The 22,676-nt window shown below is 40.2% G+C and overlaps 1 protein-coding gene across 1 annotated transcript in view; it reads right to left on the minus strand.

The window, feature by feature from the left end:
• Atf7ip2 (activating transcription factor 7 interacting protein 2) overlaps positions 1-13,091 on the minus strand; it is a 37,091-nt gene extending 24,000 nt beyond the window's left edge. Inside the window, exons 1-5 of the mRNA XM_051167661.1 lie at positions 12,508-13,091; positions 8,279-8,400; positions 6,236-6,370; positions 4,473-4,574; positions 2,766-2,932 (exon numbers count right to left, since the gene is read on the minus strand). Of these exons, the coding sequence (XP_051023618.1) occupies positions 2,766-2,932; positions 4,473-4,574; positions 6,236-6,370; positions 8,279-8,400; positions 12,508-12,652 (671 nt within the window). The 5' untranslated portion in view covers positions 12,653-13,091. The remainder of the gene's footprint in view (positions 1-2,765; positions 2,933-4,472; positions 4,575-6,235; positions 6,371-8,278; positions 8,401-12,507) is intronic.
• Positions 13,092-22,676: the final 9,585 nt, after the last annotated feature.

Below are 22,676 nucleotides of genomic sequence, written 5' to 3' on the forward strand. Positions count from 1 at the left end.
ATGAACATATATTTAGACACATACTATATTTTCTGGCGTGTAAGACCCCCAAACTTTCCAGTTAAAATATAGTTTGGAATAAGACTACCCTTCTTCCAATACATACCAAATAAAAAATTTAAAACATCAAATTTTATTTCAATATGGTAATTTAAATTAAAATGCTTATGAAATGTATGTACTTAACAGAAAAGCTATCATTTATAAAAATAAGGTTGTTTGTCATCAAACAGGCAAACATAAACCAGTACAATAAATGTTTCCTAATCTACTCTAAAGCTAAATGGAAGGTTAAGACAATAAAGCCATGGGAGCTGCCATGCTGTTTGTATTCTAAGCTGTCAACCCACTGGAACTGACGATGATAGAAGGGGGAAAAAACCAATAGAGAACAAGCGCCTGGCAATGCCCATCATAGCTGCAAGCTACAGTATTTTCACAGGTTGATAGCATAACAGTTTCCCTTTAAAAGCCTTCAAAATCCTCCTGTTAATCATCTGATATAAGTACATCAATGACATCTTGTGAGACATTTACAAGGCAGTCATCGTGCGGATGGATTCCATATCAGATGTCTCAGCTTTATCATCTTTTTCATCTTGCCACAAGTAGCCATCCTCAGTACCATCTAATGAATTTGATATTCCACACTTCTTGAAAGACTTGATCACTGTGTCTGCATCAATATCATTCCAGGTTCTTATGACAAACTTGCACAAAACATCCAACTGTGGAGCACGCACATTTCCTCCTTTTGTGAATGACTTTCACTGCTCACCATCCATTCCTTCCACTGTTCTCGAATGTGGTCTTGAAATAGCTTGTTTAGGCACACATCCACAGTGGCTGTAGCAATGATGTCAATTCTGCAGGAGTAACTGCTGCATGTCTTTAGTCTTGCAAGCCTTTTCTTGGTGCTGGGAGTTCAATGAGCCCTGAACATATCATATCCCACACCAGAAGACTACACTTTTGAATACGTCCAATTTGTCACCTGCTCCACACATTACCAAGTCATAGCTTTATCCCTTCTTCATCCTTCCAGCCTTTTTACTTTACGTGTACAAAACAACCAACAGGGAACTTGAGTTTTGGCATATTCATTTAAAAATAATAATTGATCTCAGTTTGGCGCCATCAGTTGTATTTCCTGGTAAAACTGGACCTCAAGTCCTACTGTTTTTTTTTTTTTCTCACCTTTTTGATTGACAGTTTTATTTCCAATCATATCAAAATTCATTAGCTTCATCGATATTTCCAATACTACTTAAGGCAGAGCCATCTTTAGTGCCCTGTTGTATTATGTGTTGATGGAAACTATTCACTTTGCTATCAAGATCTACAGGTAGTTCTGGGGTAGTTTTTGTCTTTTGCCTCAGGACCATATTATGCCTTCTCATGAATCTAGTACACCAGGATACAGTGGCCTTGACTCTGATCCTGTGATCTGGGTTAGATTTGGCCCACTGTAGTGCAAACAAACGTATTTGATTTCATGTCACTATATAACCATTTTGGCAATGCTCATTCACCATGTCTGCTACTTGTTTTTTGAGTTCTGGCCAATGTGAGTGCCTCTTCTTAATTCACACTTACCTCTTGACATACTCTTTAATGTTTTTTCATTTGGTTTCCAGGCACAAACTATCTTTTCTGTACTCCATATTGTCTTGCAGCAGTGCAGTTATTCTGTTCCATAGCAAAGTTCACAACTTTGAGTTTGAAACTGGCTTTGTATTTCTTTCTTCTTGCTGGTGCAGCCATGATGGGGTTTGACTGTTGGACATTTGTATATATGGTACTGTATGTATATACGCTTTACTATATGAACAGGTACAGATACAGATACTGATACCTGTACTTTACTGTATCTGGTACCCAGTATATAACCACCAATCAATCACAGCACGTGATGTGTCTTACAGGTCACTGGCTAGTTGTTATTTACAACTGCTTTGATTGGTTGGAGTGGTCTGCCTCTTAGATCTCACACATGCTCAACAGTGTGATCTGAGAGGCAGAACAGTACAGTAATTGGAGGAAGGATAAAAGAGGAGTGTACAGTGGCTTTTTTTTTTCACCAGTGACTCACTGCTGATGCCTGCAGCTTGCTTCTCCCTACTTCATACAGTCTCCATATGAAGTAGGGGAGGCAAGCTTTTAACAGCTGTAATTTTCCTTTCTATATAAAATGTCCTCCCTTGAGACTTCAAATAAAATATTGTATATTTTATTATACAATCCATCCAGAGATAATAACCACACTCTCCCAACTACTGAAATCCCAGAAGTTCAGCACAAATGAGCAGCCATACTGTTTCCCAAGGTGGTCTCAGTCACCCCCTTTGCAGCAGACTCAGGCATGTGTCTATTTGTAGGCAGGGCACAGACAGCTAGGTGCTTTATTCAACGCCAGCCTACACTGCCCCTTTAAGGCACACTCCACATTCAACCCGAAGATGCACAGCCTTCAAGTCAAATGGGCAGGTTCTGGTGGAGAGCCAAACCACGCTTACATGTTCCTCCTTGAGGTACAGGAAGATGTGTGTAGCTTGCTCCTCCTTGTTTCATACTCCATGCACAGAGGGGGGAATCAGCCACAGCACCCCCATCATATGCATCGGACATATGAAGCCAGGGGAAGCAAGATGCAGCTAAGTACCCGACGCATAAGATGGCACAGATTTTCCGGGGTTAAAAAGTCATCTTGTACACAGGAAAATATGGTAACGTTATGCATTTTTTTTAAAAATAGAAATGCCTACCTTTCGGAAACAAATTCAACACAAGCTGATGGCAAATTAATCCTTCCCTTTGCTTTTTCTGAAGAGTTAAAGGAGGTATGGTTCACAGAAGACATTCTTTTACTTAGTGTTATAGCTGGCTCTTGGGCCACACTCATATTCATATTCATGACCTCTGAATCTGTAACCTGTTAAATGGGTGAGGGAAAAGCGGGTTAAGTAGAAAGTAAAATTTCACATGGAAGAGTCCTGTATAGATATGTTAAAATATTAAATAGTATTATGCACTTCAATGGCTGATGACCATAAAGGTGATTTCTCTGTCAAAATGAGTCAAGGAAATAACACTGACACTATAAACCTAGACTTTGAAAACAAGGCAAACAAATACTAAGATACTTAGACAACATCTTATTTCTAGTAGGCTAAGTTTAAAAACTAAAATAAGGTGATTTTAACTTCCAGTTGTTACATTTACTTAAACCTTGGAGTTAAAGCTCTGACTCCATGCCTCAGTTGAGAATAAACACAGCCTTTTCTAAGGGGTGGCATGAACACTAAGGTAGACACAGTAGGGCAAGACTCTGAAATGCTATTATACTAAGTAAGCCAATTTCATGTGAATATGCTCAAGCAGCACTAGAAGGCAAAGCAGGACACTGATGTCCTTTCACTTCCAGGTAACTTGGATCCACTTTCTCCCTCTCCTCCACTATAATTACAACATTACAACGTAGTAAATAATTCAATGGGTAAGCATAAAGCAGCTGAAAAGTTTAATGAAAAAGGACTAGCTAGGGACCGTATGACCACAGTGAGCTTTCTCTATACAGCCATACTAGATTAGAAGGATGTCAGCCCTCTGCCCATTCCTCATTCCAAATATGTACTAGTGGTGGTGGTCACTCAACCCCAATACCAGAAGAATCAAAGGTTCTATTTCATAAACCACAGTAGCAGCTGGGTCAACAATTAGGGCAGACAGAGGAAATATAACTGGCTGCAACAACAGTAACAAGCAGAATCTAACCATAGACCAATCATCAGACAGAACTCTACCCCAGAAAGCAGCCAGGAAAATCTACTTCAAAAGCAAATCTGCCATCTTCCCCATGGAGGCTAGTAGCAGGGCAGAGATTACTGAAGCAGCAGCAGCAGCAGCAGCAGCACTCAGCTCCACAGCAGAGAGGGCTAACCCACTCAGTGACCACAAGCACAGGCCAACAGCAGTGGGGATTGAGGCATCACCTCCAGGGACTCAACAGGTAACCACATGGAGTACAAAGAAAGAAGCCAAGTAGAAGAGCACATAAAAGTCATTAAAGTACATTGTTACTGAAACTACAGCTCAGAAGAAGCCAGGATGTACATACTAAGCCTAAGTAGAGTAACTACAAAGAGAGTAAGTGGCAAATACCATGACCTTTTGGTCCTTCCAAGACTAGCAAAAGCTGGTGGCTGTAGGTATAATTGTACCCCAGAGCTGTTTTTCTGACCATGAGGCCTAGAGTTGTGCTCTGGATATGGTGAGTTTCCCAGATTATCAAGTCCTGGCTCCTTCTCATTATAGTCCCTCATTCAATACAACCTCTGTATTTTTCATGTTTAACTTTAAAAAACAAGAAGCCAACATTGTTATCCAAGCTTACTGCCCTCATTTGGAAGTATATTTACATCTTACAATTTAACAAACCTAGATTATTAAAGCTTCTGTGTATTTGTACGAACCTTACAGACTGTATTATTGGGTAATGTGGTGTTTGATTCCAAACCATTTCCTTGATATGATAATACTTTTTTGATATGTCTTTGAAGTCTTCTTATTTTTACCTAGAAGAAAGAAAACTAAGTGAATAAAAAACCAGGGTACTAAATACTATAAAAGAATGAGAACTACTTGACCAAGTAGTCTTGTGAAATGTAGGCATCTACTCAAATACATGAAAAGGTCTTCTTTTCCATGATTCTAGGCCTAGATGACCCATAGCAGGGAATGCCTTCTATTCTTGCATTAGCCAGCATCTTTACTCTCTAAATGTACTTATTTGTTGCTTTTTGTTTTTGTTTTATAGATATGGTCTGATGTATTTTAGGTTAGCCTTGAATTCCTTATGTAGCCAAGGAAGTCCTTGAATTCCTGGTTTTCCTGCCTCTATCTCTAGGTAATATCTCAAGTTGCTCATCAATATGCCCTGTTTACGGATGCTGGGAATCAAACTCAGGACTTAGTGCTTGCTATGTCAGCACTCCAATTTAGCTATATCAGCAGCCCCAGTGATAAATTCTTACAGTCACCATTTGCTATCCATGGAGGAATAGTGTTCCAGGTCCTACTGATAAAAATCTACAGATGTTAAAACCACACACAGATCCTCTTTTGCACCTTAAATTATCTTTACTTACAGTGTTTAGTATAATGGGAATGCTATTACATAGTTGTTACACTGTACTGTTCAGCAAATACTGACCAAATAAAAAGATGCTACATGTTCAAGGAAACACTTCTTTCCCTAAATGTTTCCAGTTGGTCTGTGGTGGTGCACACCTTTAATCTCAGCATTCAAGAGGCAGAAGGTCTCTGATTTGAGAGGCCAGCCTAATCTCCATAGTCAAACGAGACCCTATCTCAACAACAAAGAAAACGTAAGTCTGCAGTTAGTTAGGCAGAGCCACACAAGCCAAAATGTAGAAAACTGATAAATGACATTTGGCTACTAAAGACAGTTAACAATGGAAGGGGCCTGTTCTGACGGTGCATGGTTGCAATTCCAAAATTAAGGGAACTAAAGCAGAAAGACAAGAGAGTTCAAAGCCAGCCTAGACTGCACACAGCAGCTCCAACCTCAGAAAAGAAAGCATGAGTAGCAAGACAGACAAAAAATAGTAATAGGAAACTTAATCTGCTCACAATAAAAATGATGTTGATGAAAGAAAAAAAAGTGAAGATAGTAATCCTAGAAAACTTAAAAAAAAAAAAAAGGCACAGAGTTAGAAAGACCTTAAAACAGATTATGTAAGCTCTAATAAAATACATATCAGAATGTAAAGAAAATGCCTACTACAGATGGATACAATGGATATAGAATGCTTATTAGGACTAAGAGTATTTCTTAAACCTTAAATTAAACTAGTAGGTCTTTTTTTTTTTAATTGCATGGTTCTCAGCATGTGGGCCATGACATAACAATTCATAACAGCAGAAAGGCTGCAGCATGAGGAAGGTTGAGAACCATTGTTTTATTGCCTCCCTTTCCCAACAGACAGGATATGACCACATTCTACATGTAGTAAAAGGAAGAAAATTAAGCCAGATGTGGTGGTGCACACCTGTAATCCTAGCACTCAGGGAGGCAGAGGCAGGTGATCTCTGTGCATTGGGAGGCCAGCCTCGTCTACAAAGCAAGTCCAGGGACAGCCAGGGCTATACAGGGAAAACCCTGTCTAGAAAGAAAGAAAGAGAGAGAGAAAGAAAGATGACATTAAAAACTTACAAAGAGTTGATCAGCTATTGCTTCATGCTTGTTTCTGCACTGGGTCTTCCCAATGCGTTCATTCAATTCATTCAGTTTTTTATCAAATAAATTACAGCTTATCATGTAGATCTCCTGTCGAATCCAGTGTTTAACCTAGGATTTAAATAAAAGCCAAAAGTCGTAAGCTTCAAATTGTGAAGTAATTCCACTCCCTACTTTTTATTTTTATGTGCATTAATACTTTGTCTGCATGTATGCATGTGCTACATTGCAGCGGCCAGAAGAGGGCATAAGATCCTCTGGAACTGGAGTTACAGATAATCATGAGGTGTCATGTGTGTGCTGGGAACCAGGGTCCTCTAAAAGAAAATTCAGTATTCTTAACTTCCGAGCCACTTCTTCAGCCCATTCTACTTTTTTTCTTAAGATTTTTTTTTTTTTTAAACTATGTAGCCTCAGCTAGTCTGTGGTAGACTAGACTAGCCTCAACCTCAGAGAGATCCACTATGTATCCCGGGTGCAGAATTAAAGATGTATACCACCATGCCCAGCTTATTTTCTACTGCTTAAAAGTTGCTTTATTCCTTCATGATGTTTTATAAAGAAAAACCACTATATAGTACTATACCAGTGTTATAAAAATTGATACTAAATTTTGCACAGCACACAAGTAGACATGTTAGAATTAAATTCACCCACAAAATGTTGGCTTCAACTTACATAGTTCCAGTTGTCTACTGTTTCCATAATATACATTAATCACTTGACTCATCAAAACTGAACTGGAACACAGCTATTCCTCTAAAACTGAAGCTTATATTTTTCATTTCCCTTTTTGCTTTGTTTTGCTTGTTTTTTCGAGACAGGGTTTCTCTGTGTAGCCCTGGCTGTCCAAGACTCTCTTTGTAGACCAAGGCACAGAGATTGCCTGCCTCTGCCTCCTTGAGTGTTGGAATTAACAGCATGTGCCACCATGCCTGACTTTGTTTTGTTTCTTTGAGACAGGATTTCTCTGTATAGCCCTGCCCGGCTGTACTAGAACTCACTCTAGAGACATGGCAGGTCTGAAACTCAGAGATCCAGTTGCCTCTGCCTCTCTCGGGCTGGGGATTAAAGGCATGCACCACTAAGCCTAGCCTGAAAGACTGTACTTCATTTCATAGTTGACCAGACAGAAACACGTAATTGGATAAAAATAGAAATAAGTGTTGAAAAGCAGTTTACCTAGGTTAATTTGGAAGAGGAGGTATATAACTTGGATGCATCAAGACTCCAACATAGACTAAAAGATTGTCTGAATCTACGAATTAGTGAACAACTGTGATGCAACAAACAGCTATTGCTGCTGACCAACAAGCCACATGGCCAATACAAAATGCTGGATTGTGAAGTAAAGCTCAAGGCCATCCCATGTTTGCCTTACACATTTGGTAGCCTATGAGCTAAAATGTCCAGCTTTTTCTATAAGACTTCTACAGAATGTAATTATGTAGATTACTTGGTCTAGAATAATTCCTGAAAATAGAACTATATTGGTAATATAAAGGATTTACTTCTTATTGGTTTTGTTTGAATTATGACCCTGCATCAGCTCCTGCCTCCAGGTTCCTGCCCTAACTACTTTCCTGACTCATGGACTGTGATACTGAAGTATAACAAAATAAATCCTTCCCTCCTCACAGTTTGTGGCATGGTATTCCATCACAACTATAATAACCCTAACTAAGACATAGAGAGTGTGAGACAGACAGAGAGACAGAGACAGAGAGAGAGACAGAGAGAGAGAGAGACAGAGAGAGAGACAGAGAGAGAGGGAGAGAGAGAGAGAGAGGGAGAGAGAGAGAGCGCGAGCGAGCGTGCACATGAAGGAAGAGGCATCAGAGTCCCTAGAGCTGGAGTTGCAGGCTATGAGCTTCCACAAGTGGGTGCTGGGAACTGAACTCAGGTCCTCTGCAAAAGTAGCAAGTGCTCTTAACTGCTCCTGTATCTCCAGCCCTTTCAACATTTTTCACTAATCAGAAGTATAAGTTCTTAAAACAAATATTTTAAGCCCAACATTACCTGTTCTAGCACAGCTGCATGCCTTTCCAGAGCTACACAGGCATTCTCATTAATTTGCTCTGAAGTTTTCATGGCCTTAACATTTTCTTTGTTTTCTGAAAACATCTTCTTTTGGTTATGGCCTTGGAGAGATAGAAAGATTACAGATAAAAATATTTCTTCCCAAGAAGGAAATTTTAAAAACCTCTAATTTAGGGAGTCTAATCAAGTGGAAAAACTAAAATGTGACAATAATAGTACTTAATCTTTTAAATTAATATTTTTAAGCTGGGCATGATGGTATATAATTTTAATCCCAGCACTTAAGAGGCAGAGGTAGGTAGATTTCTGTGGGTTCAAGACCAACCGGTATTACATAGTGAGCACACTTTTTAAAGTAAATGTAACTGCACAAAAACTTTACCATAAAAATGTTCTTTAAGTAGTAGGGGAAGAGGTCCTCTCTTCTGTCACAGGTCTGGGGGAGGAGAATAGGGTGAAAGAGGGAGGGAGGGGAGAATGGGAAGACACAAGTGAAGGGATGACAATGAGAGGGGATGTAATCTGAATAAATTATTTTTTAAAAAAAATTTAAAAAATGTTCTTTTTTTTTTTTTTTTTTTGGTTTTCGAGACAGGGTTTCTCTGTGTAGCTTTGGCTGTCCTGGACTCCCTTTGTAGACCAGGCTGGCCTCGAACTCACAGCGATCCGCTTGCCTCTGCCTCCCGAGTGCTGGGATTGAAGGTGTGCGCCACCACGCCCGGCTTAAAAAATGTTCTTTAAGAAAGAAATCTTTGATAGGATTCTGGTCTCAGATATAAACCTTTTTCAGTCTTGTTTCACAGGATAACCACTGAGCAAGGTGGCACATAGTTCAAATTATATTTGGCAGGATCAAGAATTCAAGGCCAGGTGCTGGGCATGGTGGTGCCTGCCTTTAATTCCAGCACTCAGGAGACAGAAGCAGAAGCAGGCGTACCACTCTGAGTCCGAGGCCAGCTTGGCCTACAAAGTGAGTCCAAGACAACCAAGGCTACACAGAGAAATCCTGTCTCGAAAAACAAAAAAAAAAAAACCAAAAAAAAAAAAAAAAACCAAAAAAAAAAAAAAAATTCAAGGCCAGACTGGGCTATATAATGAGACGCAGTCTCACCAAAACACATAAAACAAAACAAAGCAAAAACCTGTCAAACACATAACCAAGAAACAAAGCAATAACCAAGCCCCCAAACAAAACCTTATATAGTGTAATTTGAGCCTCTATATATAGTCACTTAAGTAATCAATTACTTTGATGAAAGTATTCAGCAATTTAAATTACCGTGTTAAAAATAATTATTCTGTACAAAAAATTCTACATAGTGTGTGCATGTGTACCAGTACATACTGCGTACGTTTGTGAGCATGCCATGATGTAAGTGTGGGGGTCAGAGGACATCTCTGTGAAGGCAGTTCTCTCCTTCCACCTTTGTGTGGGTTCCTGGAATTAAACCAAGGTCACCAGGCTTTGAAGAGTGCCTATATCTGCTGATCTGTTGTGTTAGCCCTAATCAGCATTTCAATCAGCCAACATAAATATCCTCTTTCTTTTTTTTTTTAAAAAAAAATTTATTTATTTATTATGTATACAGTGCTCTGCCTACATGTCAGAAGAGGGCATCATATCACATTATGGATGGTTGTGAGCCACCATGTGGTTGCTGGGAATTGAACTCAGGACCTTTGGAAGAGCAGCCAGTGCTCTTAACCTCTGAGCCATCTCTCCAGCCCAAATATCCTATTTCTAATTAAATTTATTTTGGTATTTTATAACTCCAGAACTTCCAAGTATGATTTTTTCCACAAAGCTCTTTGTAGTTGGGCCTATACATAGACACATATATGAATTACCTGTGTCTATCGTCTCTTATTTGGCATATGACCTATAAATCAATTCTATGAAAAGAAACAGATTCACCAACAACTTAATGTACCTATTCACTAGGGGACTTAAAAGCTTCCACCTCCCAAGGAGCTACTAGCAGTTAATGTTTGCAGGGAGTGAGGGAGACATTTAGTTTAGTGGTGTATCCACCAATAATATATCCATGTACTTTTTACAACACTAATTAAACTCATTGGGCCACAATAAACAAGCATCCATAAAAGTCTAAGAGGGTTATCTGCTCCCTTCTTTCGCTATACTGGGAATCAAAGGCAGGAGAGATAGCAGATCTACCATTCAGCTATGTCTTCTATCTGAAGAAGGGAATCATCAAGGAGATGAGAGATGGGAATGGGGTGGGGGGCTAATATGACCAAAATACTTTATGCATGGAAATGTCATAATGAAACTCATTATTTATAATTAATGTTAATAAAAAACTATGATCTAACAAACAAAATCTTAAAATGAGAGGAGACATAGTTAAAATGAACCATCTGCCATAAACTACCTTTTGAGATTTTTAGTACTTTCATGGGAAAATGATTTATCTCTTTTTTTGGAAAACTTTTCACTTTCATAGCAGATATCATTCAATTAAATCAAGTTTGGCCTAAAGCTCCATGCTTACTTATTTGTCTTTCTCCATGTGGTAAAGTGTAATTTTAACTTATGTGTATACAGGCTGTTGTAGCTCTTTTTTTTTTTTTTTTGGCCTGAATGTAGATATCCTTAGTGTAATCATGTGTTTACCTGATGCCCTGGGAGACCTGAAAAAGAGCATCAGATCCCCTGGAAATGAATCCATAGATGGCTGTGAGCCAGCATGTGGGTGCTGGGAATCAAACGTAGGTCCTCCACAAGAGCAGCCAGGGCTCTTAACCATTGAGCTATATTCCAGCCTATGTAACTTGCATCTATGGAAACAAGCTGTTGCAAAACTGAGAGATTATTAAATGATCAAGTAAAGTCAGTGGTGGTGGCGCACACCTTTAATCCCAGCACTCGGGAGGCAGGGGCAGACAGATCACTGTGAGTTTGAGGCCAGCCTGATCTACAAAGCAAGTCCAGGACAGCCAGGGCTACACACAGAGAAACCTTGTCTTAGAAAAAAAAAGATGATCAAGTAAAATCGACACACTCTAACTAGTCAGGCTGCCTCTGCCTGTACCTCACTTCTCTCTTTGGCTATAATTTTGCCCTGCCCATGTGATACCAAGGTTCGTTGTTGAGATACAGGATCTCATGTAGCCCCGTCTGGCCTCAAATTTGCTATGGAGCTGAGGATGACCTTAAACTTGTAATCCTTTTGTCTCTATCTATCTAGTGCTCTGGAGTGCAGGCAGGCATGCTCAGTTTATACGGTGCTGGGCTGAACCCAGAGCTTCGTGCACAGTAGGCAAGCACTCTGCCAACTGAGCTACAGACAACCTCAGCCTCAGAAAAAGCTCTTTCAACAGTATTTGGTCCTGCCTGTTGCCTACTCTAGCATTGCAAACAAAGCCAATAATCACAACGATAAGGCACAAATTTCCTTTAACAAGGTATCTTTCCATCTCAAAATCAAAAACAGTTCACAAGCAAAACAGTTTGAAAGCAAATCCATCATTAACTTTTTGTCCTATCTGTATATACTCTACTTTTTTGTCTGTTGCGTCTCCCTATGAAAATGACTATTTGAATTTTTCGAGAACACAGAGTCATGCACTTACTGTTACTACTGTCAAGGCCAAGCAATGACTGCCTCTTTGAATACGCACATCCACAAGTTTAAAAGCCAGTGACAGGTCCTACTACAGTCTTCAGTTTTCACAATGGCACTAGCCCAATTCCTAGAGCAGACTAAATTCACCAAGTTAGGTGCTTTCTCAAGTCTGAATTTAAAACATAATGTTCACTTTTTTCATGAGACTCTCAAGTGGCATTCACTTCTAAACTGGAAACCATCTTGCTGATTCTCTTGTCGTCCAAAGTATTGTGGGTTATATCATTCAACTTTTTAGTATAAAGTTATAACTCTCCTCACGTTTAGAAAAAGATCTTGATGTACTTAACTCCTGTTAAAAATGAGTTTCAGAAGTGTTCTGCCACTCTGTTGCCTCTTGTGTGGAGTATTTGCCAAAGGAGTCAATAGTGGTCCTTGGCTTTGTGTAAGGACAACCTGCTCATCAGCGTTCCCTGATTTTGATTCTGAAGCAATTTCTGCTATTGCTATAATTAAATTTGGGGAAAATGCTAAACTTTTCTGTGAAAATACTGAGGAGTCCACATTTTCAGAATGGGTGTACCTGTTAGCTATAAACCCAGGACTTAAAACTCTGATTACCATTTGGAATATTAGTTTCAAATGTTGGCTTTGGAGCTTCAACATTCTTTAACTTGTTTAGGATCTCCAACTGCTTCCGGCAACTTGTAGACATTGTTTTTTTGGCCTTTAAAACCTTCTGTTTTTTTCTGTCTGGACTTTCCATATTTCATATCCTAGAATTTAAAGTATATTTAACATGATACTTTGTCTCAAAAAACAAGATTTAAATGCATTGTCCCAGTGAAATAATCATTATAATATTAAAATAATGAGAATATCTCTCCATATTTATTTCTATTTGAAAATTATATTTTAAAAAGAAATAATTAGATACAAAGTTTTAAATAGGTCCTACTATAATGGAGACAGTGGTACCAATAGGACAGGATCAAAACCAGAAAGAGCCTCACATACAACCATTTGACTTCTTTTGAAAATGTTATCTGGATAAAGAACAAAAAGACTGGCATTAGTAATACAGGATTTAAGTTTACTATGGGGAAGAAACATACATTAATCCTTACCTCACACCTTACCTTAAAATCGATTCCAAAATAATAGGGAACAGAAACACAGAAAATTAACACTAAATGGGTCACATGTGTCAACATGAATGGTTAAAAGTTTATAGAAGAAAACCAGACCACACAGTTCTCTCTTTGAAGTGGGATTACAAGCATGCACTACAACTGCCATCATTTTAACATGGGAGTGGGGGCTGAACTCCGGTCCTGGTAAAACATGTTACAAACAGCACCATTCGTCCTGCCTTGTACTTTTTTCTTTTCTTTCTTTTTTGTTTTATACTATGATACATGGATTCTTTGCTTTCCTTTTCTCTCTGTAGCCCTGACTGTCCTAGACTTACTTTGTAGACCAGGCTGGCCTCAAACTCAGAGATCCGCCTGCCTCTGTCTCTAAGAACTAGGATTAAAGGCTTGCACCATTGCACCCAGCTATGAGCTTTTTTTTTTAATTAAAAACTTTTTTAATTTTAATTTTATTAATTTATTCAGATTACAACTCAATTGTTAGCCCATCACTTGTATCCTCCCATTCCCCTCCCCGACGTCTATGACCGAGGGCGATGATCTCTTTTCTTAACATCTTTTCTGGACTCTTCATTTAAAGTTCTGATGTTTCATGATGAATGGGGTTCTATTCTGATACACCCACATTGAAATGGATGCCCAAATAAGGTCACTTTAAAAGCTGCCAACGTTTTTTTTTTCCCTTGACTTTTTGAGACAGAGTCTGATGTAGTCAGACTGGCTTTGAACTCACTATGGAGCTAAAGTGGTCCCTGAATTCCTGATCTTCCTGCCTCTATCTCCTCAGTTCTAGGAATGTAGATATTTACTAGACACTCAGTTTTAGGAGGTACAAGGGATCAAACACAAGGTTTTGTGTGTGCTACCGTGCTAGATTAAAGTTGAGAAACTGATTTCCAACAAATACGGTGTAAATTTTAAAAGTTCAATCACTATAGCACAAAAGACAAACCTGTATCGTTTAACTCTGGTGATCTTGATTTTATCTCCAATAATTTTTATGGGATTTCTTACAATTTCATACTTCCTAGCTTATTTTTAAAAGGCTGAAAGTGTCATTCTTTCTAATATCTATAATTTTAGTTTACTTTCACTCCTCACCATCCTCAGAGATCCTTTGGTACAATGTTGAACAGAAAATAGAAGAGGCAAGAGTAGTCATTGTGGTCCTAACTCAGAAGGGAAAACTTCTAGTCTCATCATAATGATGTTATCTGTGGATTTATCACAGATGATTTTGACAGAAAAGACTCAAGTTTTTTTTGTTTTGTTTGTTTTGTTTTTGTTTTGTTTTTTTAAATCATGAAGCAGTGTTGCAGAGCTGGTGATACAGCACAGCTTGTAGAGTGCTTGCCTATTATGCACACAGCCTTGGCTTTGAAACTCAATACTGCATAAAAGCCAAGCATGGTGACACAGGCCTGTAACGCTAACATTCAGGAAGAAATAAAGACAGAAAGATCAGGAGTTCAAGGTTATCCTTGGCAACACAGGGATCCATGCTAATGATAAAACAACTTCCATTCGCAATTAAAAAAACCCAAAAGATTAAAAAAAAAAAAAAAAAAAAGACAAAATTAGGCAAGAATTTTAAACCATAATTTTAAATTATATCTACTTAAACAAACAAACAAAAATATGGGCTGGAGAGATGGCTCAGTGGTTAAGAGCCCTGGCTGCTCTTCCAAAGGTCCTGAGTTCAATTCCCAGCAATGACATAGTGGCTTTAAACTCTCTATCATATGATCCAATGTTCTCAACTGGCATGCAGACTTTTATGCAGGCAGAGCACTCAAAAACAACAAATATATAAATAATAATAATAAAGGCAGCAAAACCAAAAACACCTGTGTGGTAGTTTGAATGAGACTGACCCCCCTACACTTGTATGTTTGAATATTTGGTCCCCAGTTGGTAGAAACATTTGGAATAGACTAAGGGGCCTTACTGGAGGTGTGCCACTAGAGGCAAACTTTGAGGTTTAAAAAGTCCAAGATATTTCCAGTTAGCACTCTCTAACTCTTTTAGTGCAAAGCCTGCCTACATGTTCCCCAGTGATCATGGGCTCCAAATCTATGGAACTGTAAGCTCCAAAAAACAATAGAAAAGTAACTAAGAAAAGTTGTTACAACTGCTCATGCTGCTCTTTGGAGGACTTTGGACTAGGAAAGCAAGTGAATGCTGTAAGTGGAGCTTAATAGACGATCCTCCTAGGAGCTTGGAAGACAGTAGTGCTGAGAACAATGTAGACTACCGGCAGTTCAGCTGATGAGGCAGAGACCATTCCTGGCAAAAAAAAAAAAAAAAAAAAATGTGGCTGCTTTTTGTCCTTGTCCTGAGAATCTTCCTGAGCCCAAAAAGAAAAGTTACAGACTAATTTCCTTGGCAGAGGAAATTCCAAGACAGCTAAATAGTAACTACTGAGTTATTAGTAATCACTCTTATTCAGGATTATAATGAAAAAGTGCAAGCTGGGCAAGAGAAATGTAAAAAAAAAATGTACAGTTTGAAAAAGAAATACAAAATGCACCATAAGAATCAAAAAAGAACACAAGCGTTCAGAAAGGACTAAAAAAGGTGAGCTCATTTTCAGCAGTCTCGCAGACTAAAAGCTTCCAGGACTAGGCCTAGGTTAGCAAACAGGGGTAGTAAACTTGGAGGTTGACAATTAGGCAAATAAAAATCACTTTTGCAGGGCTGGAGAGATGGCTCAGAGGTTAAGAGCACTGTCTGTTCTTCTAGAGATCCTGAGTTCAATTCCCAGCAACCACATGGTAGCTTACAACCATCTATAATGTGATATGATGCCCTCTTCTGACCTGCAGATGTACATGCAGACAGAGTATTATATACATAATAAACAAATATTTTTTTAAAATTCAAATTAAAAAAAAAATCACTTTTGCTCATGAAGCATGCATGCTGTATGCTCTGAGCAACTGGCAGTCACAGGACAATCCTAGGAACCAAACTCATGTAGTCAGGCTTGGTGGCAAACTCCACCTGCTGAATCATCTTCTTAAAATGTATTTACAAATATTTACTATTATCGGGCGTGGTGGCGCACGCCTTTAATCCCAGCACTCAGGAGGCAGAGGCAGGCGGATCGCTGTGAGTTCGAGGCCAGCCTGGTCCACAAAGTGAGTCCAGGATGGCCAAGGCTACACAGAGAAACCCTGTCTCAAAAAACAAAAACAAAAACAACAACAACAAAATATTTACTATTAAATAGTATTACTATTTAAAATAGTACACATTTGCTATTCAGCCTTATTTTTGAAAAGTTAAAATTTTATTATGTCAGAAAAATTTTTGACGCTAAACTTACCTTGGGCAAACTGGCTAGTGGTCGGTCAAGCATACCAACCATAATTTCTATACAAGTATCCTTGACTTCAAGGTTATGAGAACATCCTAATGCTTGACTGTACACAATGCTTGCTTGCTCCCTGCCAATGTCCACAGCTGCCTTTCTGAATCTGTCTTTGCCTTTAAAATTGAAGGTCAGGCTGCTAAAACTTTAGTATGTTGACTATTATAAAATAATAAAAGCTCTTCTTAGAGACCAAGTTATGGTAGGTGAGTTAACCTTATGAGAATCAACTGTTCCTTTCAATAATGTCTGGCGAATAGACTGGCATGCAGCATCAGGATCACATGATCACCAGCATACCTTGGCCTTTACTTTCATATTCATCAATTTACACTCAGGTCTTTTAGTCCCAGTACTCGGGAAGCAGAAGTAGGTGGATATCTATGGCTTGAGGCCATCCTGGTCTCCACATAAAAGTTCCAGACTAGCCAGGACTACACAGAGAAAATGTCTTTCAGAGAAAAAAAAAAAAAAAAAAAAAAAAAAACTGGTAAATGAGGAAAGTCAGAGGACAACTTGTGGGAGTTGGTCCCTTCTTTCAACCAGGTGGATCCAGGGCACGCAACTAAGGGGTTAGGCTGGGAAGCATGTACTTACGGGACGTTCTTGCTAACATCTATTTTCAACTGTATAAATGTACACGTGTTTAAGTCTGGGAGGCTAATATTAGGCATCTTCCTGGATCACTCTCCATCAGTGTGTTTAGTCTCACTTACCAGCTTGCTCCAGTAACCCCATCTAAGCCTTCCAAGTGCTGGGATTATAGGAATAGCCCCACACTGGAACTGACATTTATTGGTATTGGAGATACGACTTCAGTTCTTCACGTTTCTAACTGCTTGACCCTCTGAGCCACGTCCTCATCCTTTAAATCTGCATTTAGTTTTGTTTTTTTGAGAGACATGGTTTCTTTGTATAGCCCTGGCTGTCCTGGAACTAGCTCTGTAGATCAGATTGGCCTGGAACTCAGAGATCCACCTACTCCTGCCTTGCCAAGTGCTGGGAATAAAGCATATGCCACTATGTTAGGCAATTACTCTACCACTAAGCTATATCCTCAGCTTTTCCTATTCTGAGACAAAGCCTCACTATGACCCCCAAGCTGACCTTGAACCAACTCTGTAGTGTTCAGGTAGGCCTTTACATTTGATCCTATTGGCTCACCCTCCATAGTACCTGGAACTATAGCCCTTAAAACTTATGGTTTTCGTCCATAATGAGATCGGGTACCTTATTGTATACATAATAAATAAATCTTAACAAACAAACAAAACCCTCATGGACAGGATTCTTTAACCTATACTTAAAAAGATGAGAAAGAATTATCCAAGTCTATTGTTTTAAGTCTCAGAGAATAAGACAGATCAGTAGGTAAAAGACCTTGCCACGCAAGCCTGATCCCTAGAACTTAGTGGAAAAAGCAAATACAGAAAGTTGTCCTCTGGCCAATGCCTTTAATCCTAGCACTGGGGAGACCAAGGCCAGCCCGATCTACAAAGCAAGTCCGGGACAGCCAAGGCTACATGAGAAACCATGTCTCGGGGTAGGGGTGGGGGGAGGAGAGTGTTGTCCTGACCTCCACATGTGAACAGTGGCATATTCAATGCCCACTCAAACACAATTTTATTATTATGCATAGATCAGAGAACTATGGTATAAATGCAAGCAGAGATGAAGTGATTGCTAACTTCCGTGTCAAAACTCAAAACATTAAGTAGCAAGGAAATATAATAGAATTTAAAACTGATATTAAGTACATTAAAGTCAAGCCAAAAAAAATTCAAGACATACCTAAATTGCACTAGGTGTTCAGATGATCTAGATCTGTACTGAGTTATGGAGAATAAGTTGATTAAAGTTAGATTCATCCTTTCTAAAATAAATTGAGAGGTAAATGAGCCAAAATAAACGGAAGCATTCACAAGGTTGGGGATTCAGTGTATGCAATTAACCTATTTTGCTGCTTTTCACATTTATTATTTACTTATTTATTTGTTTAGGCAGTGTCTTGCTGTATAAGCTCCTGACTCTGCTTCCCAGGTACTGGGATTTAAATTGTGCTTCACAACACCAGGGAGAAGTCAGTTTTAAGAATTTTAAGCAGACACCATTTTGTTGTTTCCTTTGTTGAGACACATTCTTTAACTAGTTTGCCAAAACTGGAAAAAGATGAGGAAAATTAGGAATTGTTGGTTTTATTTTTAGACACTTCTACCTGAAAGGAGTTCGGTATCAACTCATGGTGTCCTATTGCAATAGGTTACTGAACTGTATATAGTTAACATTTTTTTTTCCTTTCTTCCTCCAGAGATAGGGTTTCTCTTGTAGTCCTGGCTATCCTGGACTCACTTTGTAGACCAGGCTAGTCTCGAACACACAAGAGATCCTCCTGTCTCTGCCTTCTGAGAGCTGGGATTGAAGGCCTGCACCACCATGCCCAGCTAATTACCACACCTTGTGAACACATTCTGAAGAAAAACTTGACTGTTAAACTTACCTTGGGTAAACTGGTTAGTGGTCAGACAAGTAGACCAACCATAATTTCTATACAACGTATCCTTCTTGACTTCAAGGCTATGAGAACATTCTAAAGGCTTGACTGTAAACAATGCTTGCTTGCTTCCTGCCAATGTCCACAGCTGCCTTTCTGAATCCGTCTTTGCCTTTAAAATTGAAGGTCAGGCTGCTGCTCTGCCTGAGACAGCCCTGAAGGTGGTGAATAAAGGTTTCACATAATTTTATTTATTCAAGCCTGGTGTGTACATTGTAACACCACGGTGTAGCAAGCTCACGAAAGGCTCCGTAGGCTTGCTCCAGGTGCCGGTCTTTCCTAGTAAATTAGTCCAAACGTGCTGGCTGTCAGCCTAACATAAATCAGTCTAACAAGCCGGGCGTGGTGGCGCACACCTTTAATCCTAGCACTCGGGAGGCAGAGGCAGGCAGATCTCTCTGTGAGTTCGAGGCCAGCCTGGTCTACAAAGCGAGTCCAAGACAGCCAAGGCTACACAGAGAAAAAAACAAAACAGCTTCATAAGGCAAGCTCCAGGTAGTTACCTGTTCAGGCACCTGCATTACTCAGAGCAAAACGACCCCTTCACCGAACCTGACCGCGGGATCCACGGGATGCCGGGATCCATCAGTTCACCTGCCGTGCCCAGAGAGTGAAGAGCAGAGAACAAGGCATTTCCGCCCACACACATACGGGGAGTCACCTCAGGCCGCGGTCAGCCAGCGCTTCCGGCTTCCTAGCCCCTTGGCCATCCCTGAGCTCCCCGAGGGCTGTTCCCTCCAGGTCCCGCCCGGCCCCTGGGTGCACACTTCACCTGGCCTCCGAGGGCCGAACGCCGCCATGGAGCCGGCCGGCCCACCAACCGCCTCCCTCACGGAGCCATCGCCGCCCCGCGACGTACCTGGAGCGGTCGCCTCTCCCCGGCCGCTTCCACACAGCGACGAAGCCTCGACCCCAGACAAAATGACCCGCCTCGGGCCGGGAGCGAGACTAAACCTACCTCCCTCCGCCCCCTCCCGGGCCGCTGCCAGCCAATGAGAGCGCGAAGCTGAGAGAGCTCAGCCAATCACGGCGACGGTGGGCGGGGAGCAGAGCGGCTGAGGGAAAAAACAAACTGACCCCGGGCGCGCCGCGGTCGCCTGGCCTCGAGCTACCGGCCAGGGCCTGAGGCGTCCAGAGCGGTCTGTGAGGCGAGGGCGCGCGCCCGGGAGGCCTCGGGCACAGATTTGGATGGCGTTTAAGAAGCTATTATAATGAAATCGTCACCAAAGCAAAACCCCGGAGAACAAGGGTTGAAATTATTACTTATGAAACCTTCTTCGCCAAAACAAGCCCGGGGGGGGGGGGGGGGGGGACGGGGGGGCGGGGGGGGAGGGGGGACGGGGGTGGGGGGGGGGGGGGGGGGAAGGGCTGTAGATTCCAGCTGTGAAAATTCTGCTGGATTAGAACCCCAGGTGGCTATTGGCCAGTACCCTGTGAATTCCAAATACAGCAGGGGACTCAAGGCTCTGCAGCTCCAGGGAGCCTTTGGTGGTATTCTGTGGAAACTTTATTTACATAGCTCAGTTCAGAGAAGTGGCTGAGAAATCATGAAAATCAGTATTTCTCAACATTAAAATATGATGTGCTCTGGAGACAGAAGGTCTCAAAGCCTAATACGAGTTGTTTGCAAAGTGTCCTTGAGTGGCTGAAATGCATTCCTTCCAGGCATGGTGGCGCACACCTTTAATCCCAGCACTCAGAAGGCAGAGGCAGGTGGATCAATGTGAATTGCAGGCCAGCCTGCTCTACAAAGTGAGTCGTGTACACAGCCAAGGCTACACAGAGAAACCCTGTCTGGAAAAAACCAAAAACAAATAAAATGCATTCCTGAGGTGGGGGAGGAACCACCTTGCTGGCTGCCACATTCTTCCAGGCAGTTTGGGAAAGTACACCTGGTGGCCCACTCCTTTAATCCCAGCAACCCCTGAGGCAGGAGTGGGCTGATCTCAAAATAAATAAAAATCACTTTACAGAAACAGCTATTCTCGGTGCTGAGTTTTCAGATGTTAGCCCATTAGAGTTTTCTACATGGTCCTGTGGGCAGAGGAGATGGCTCAGTGGTTTACAACACTTGCCCTCATGCATAGAGGAAGCTCACAACTGCCTGTAATTCCAATTTCAGGAAATCCAACACCCTCTGGCTTCTGAAGGCACTTGCGAACATGTGGTGCACATAAATTCATGGAGGGACACTCACACATTAATATATATACATGGAGGGACACTTACACATTAATATACATACATTTTTTAAAAGTGTGTGTGTGTGTGTGTGTGTGTGTGTGTGTTTTAGGGATCATTGTGCGTGCTGCAACAAGCCAGGTTTGGCCATTCATCCTCAATAGGCTAACTAAAGGAGCCAAATACATATAGCAAAGCAGAAAAAGATTTCTTCAATATGACCACATTTGGAAGAGCGGCAGAGATCTAAGACAACCCCAAGTTAATCTTCAGGGTATAATGGGGATGTGGCTGTTAGCTCCGTTTGTTCTGTGGAACAGGAGAGACATTGACTGTCTGAGAGAAACAATAAACCAATACCACAGGAAAGCCATAAGACTGAACATCAGAAAACTATAGGAGGTAGGCTGATTGTCACCTGTCAGGTTGAAAAAGGGAACCCAGCTGGGAGTCTGCCCAGGGGATTCTTTGTCATCTTGTTTTTTATTGTTTCCTCAAGATGAAATGCTTGTTGCCGAGTAGGCCTTTCCTTCTCACTGCCTTTCCCATAAGAAAGACCTTAGGTGGCTTGTCGAGGGCCATCTGGGACATTCGCCCCTTTAGATCCATGGCTCCTCCCCCATCTGGCTGCCTATCAGGGAGGTTAACTCCTAGTCTTTCAAGAGGATAGCACAACACTGCAGAATAACTACTCCATCCTAAGCCTCCACGCTAGCATAGCTTCCTCCCATTCAGATGTCCCACATTATACTTGTTTCTTATTGGCTTTAAAGGTATAAATTTATTGTGTTCTGTATATCTTGGTTAAAATCTTTAAAATCTATAACAAATAGTTATGCTTGTAATTTAAGGCCAGAGCCATTCTAACAGCAAATTAAGTGAACCAACTTAAACTGATCTCTAACAGTAATAGACTTATAGAAAATAAAATTTTTAAACAATGTTTCCTTAATAAAGATGTTAAAACTGCATCTCCAGCATATATCTGTAAACTTTCATCTAAAGATTAATAATTTGCTTATTAAATATAGTGTTTAAATTTTAAGTTCAAACTCTTGCTTAAAATACATGAGAGCATTGCGTTTGTAACACAGATATTATGTGATTCAATCCTAGTTCAAAGCACTATAAAGATCTGGTTTTAAGTTCTAAAAATTATGGTTATACTCTATGACTTCATTCTTAAACAAATGTAACGGGACTTGTTTGTATTAAATACATTACAGTCAATATAAAGTATTAACAACTTTAAATTTTTCTATAAATTAAATATATTAGTAACACTGAATAATTTTCTTTAAAAACTGTTATATTCTATAATGATATGCTATATGGAAACCAGAAGTTTCCAATCTCTATATTTATAGATCTTGATGCTGAAGTAAAGAAACTCTAATTTAATGGTTATCATTTATGTAACTTCTCAAGGTCTTATTGTACATCACAATCATGGTGTGTAAAACAGGAGATGCAAATTAATGCAGGAGATAAACTTGTTCAGCTGTTACTGTTTCCCTACATTAAGGGCAAA

The sequence above is a fragment of the Acomys russatus genome, chromosome 25 (assembly GCF_903995435.1).
Source record: "Acomys russatus chromosome 25, mAcoRus1.1, whole genome shotgun sequence".
In the NCBI taxonomy this organism is placed as follows: Eukaryota; Metazoa; Chordata; class Mammalia; order Rodentia; family Muridae; genus Acomys; species Acomys russatus.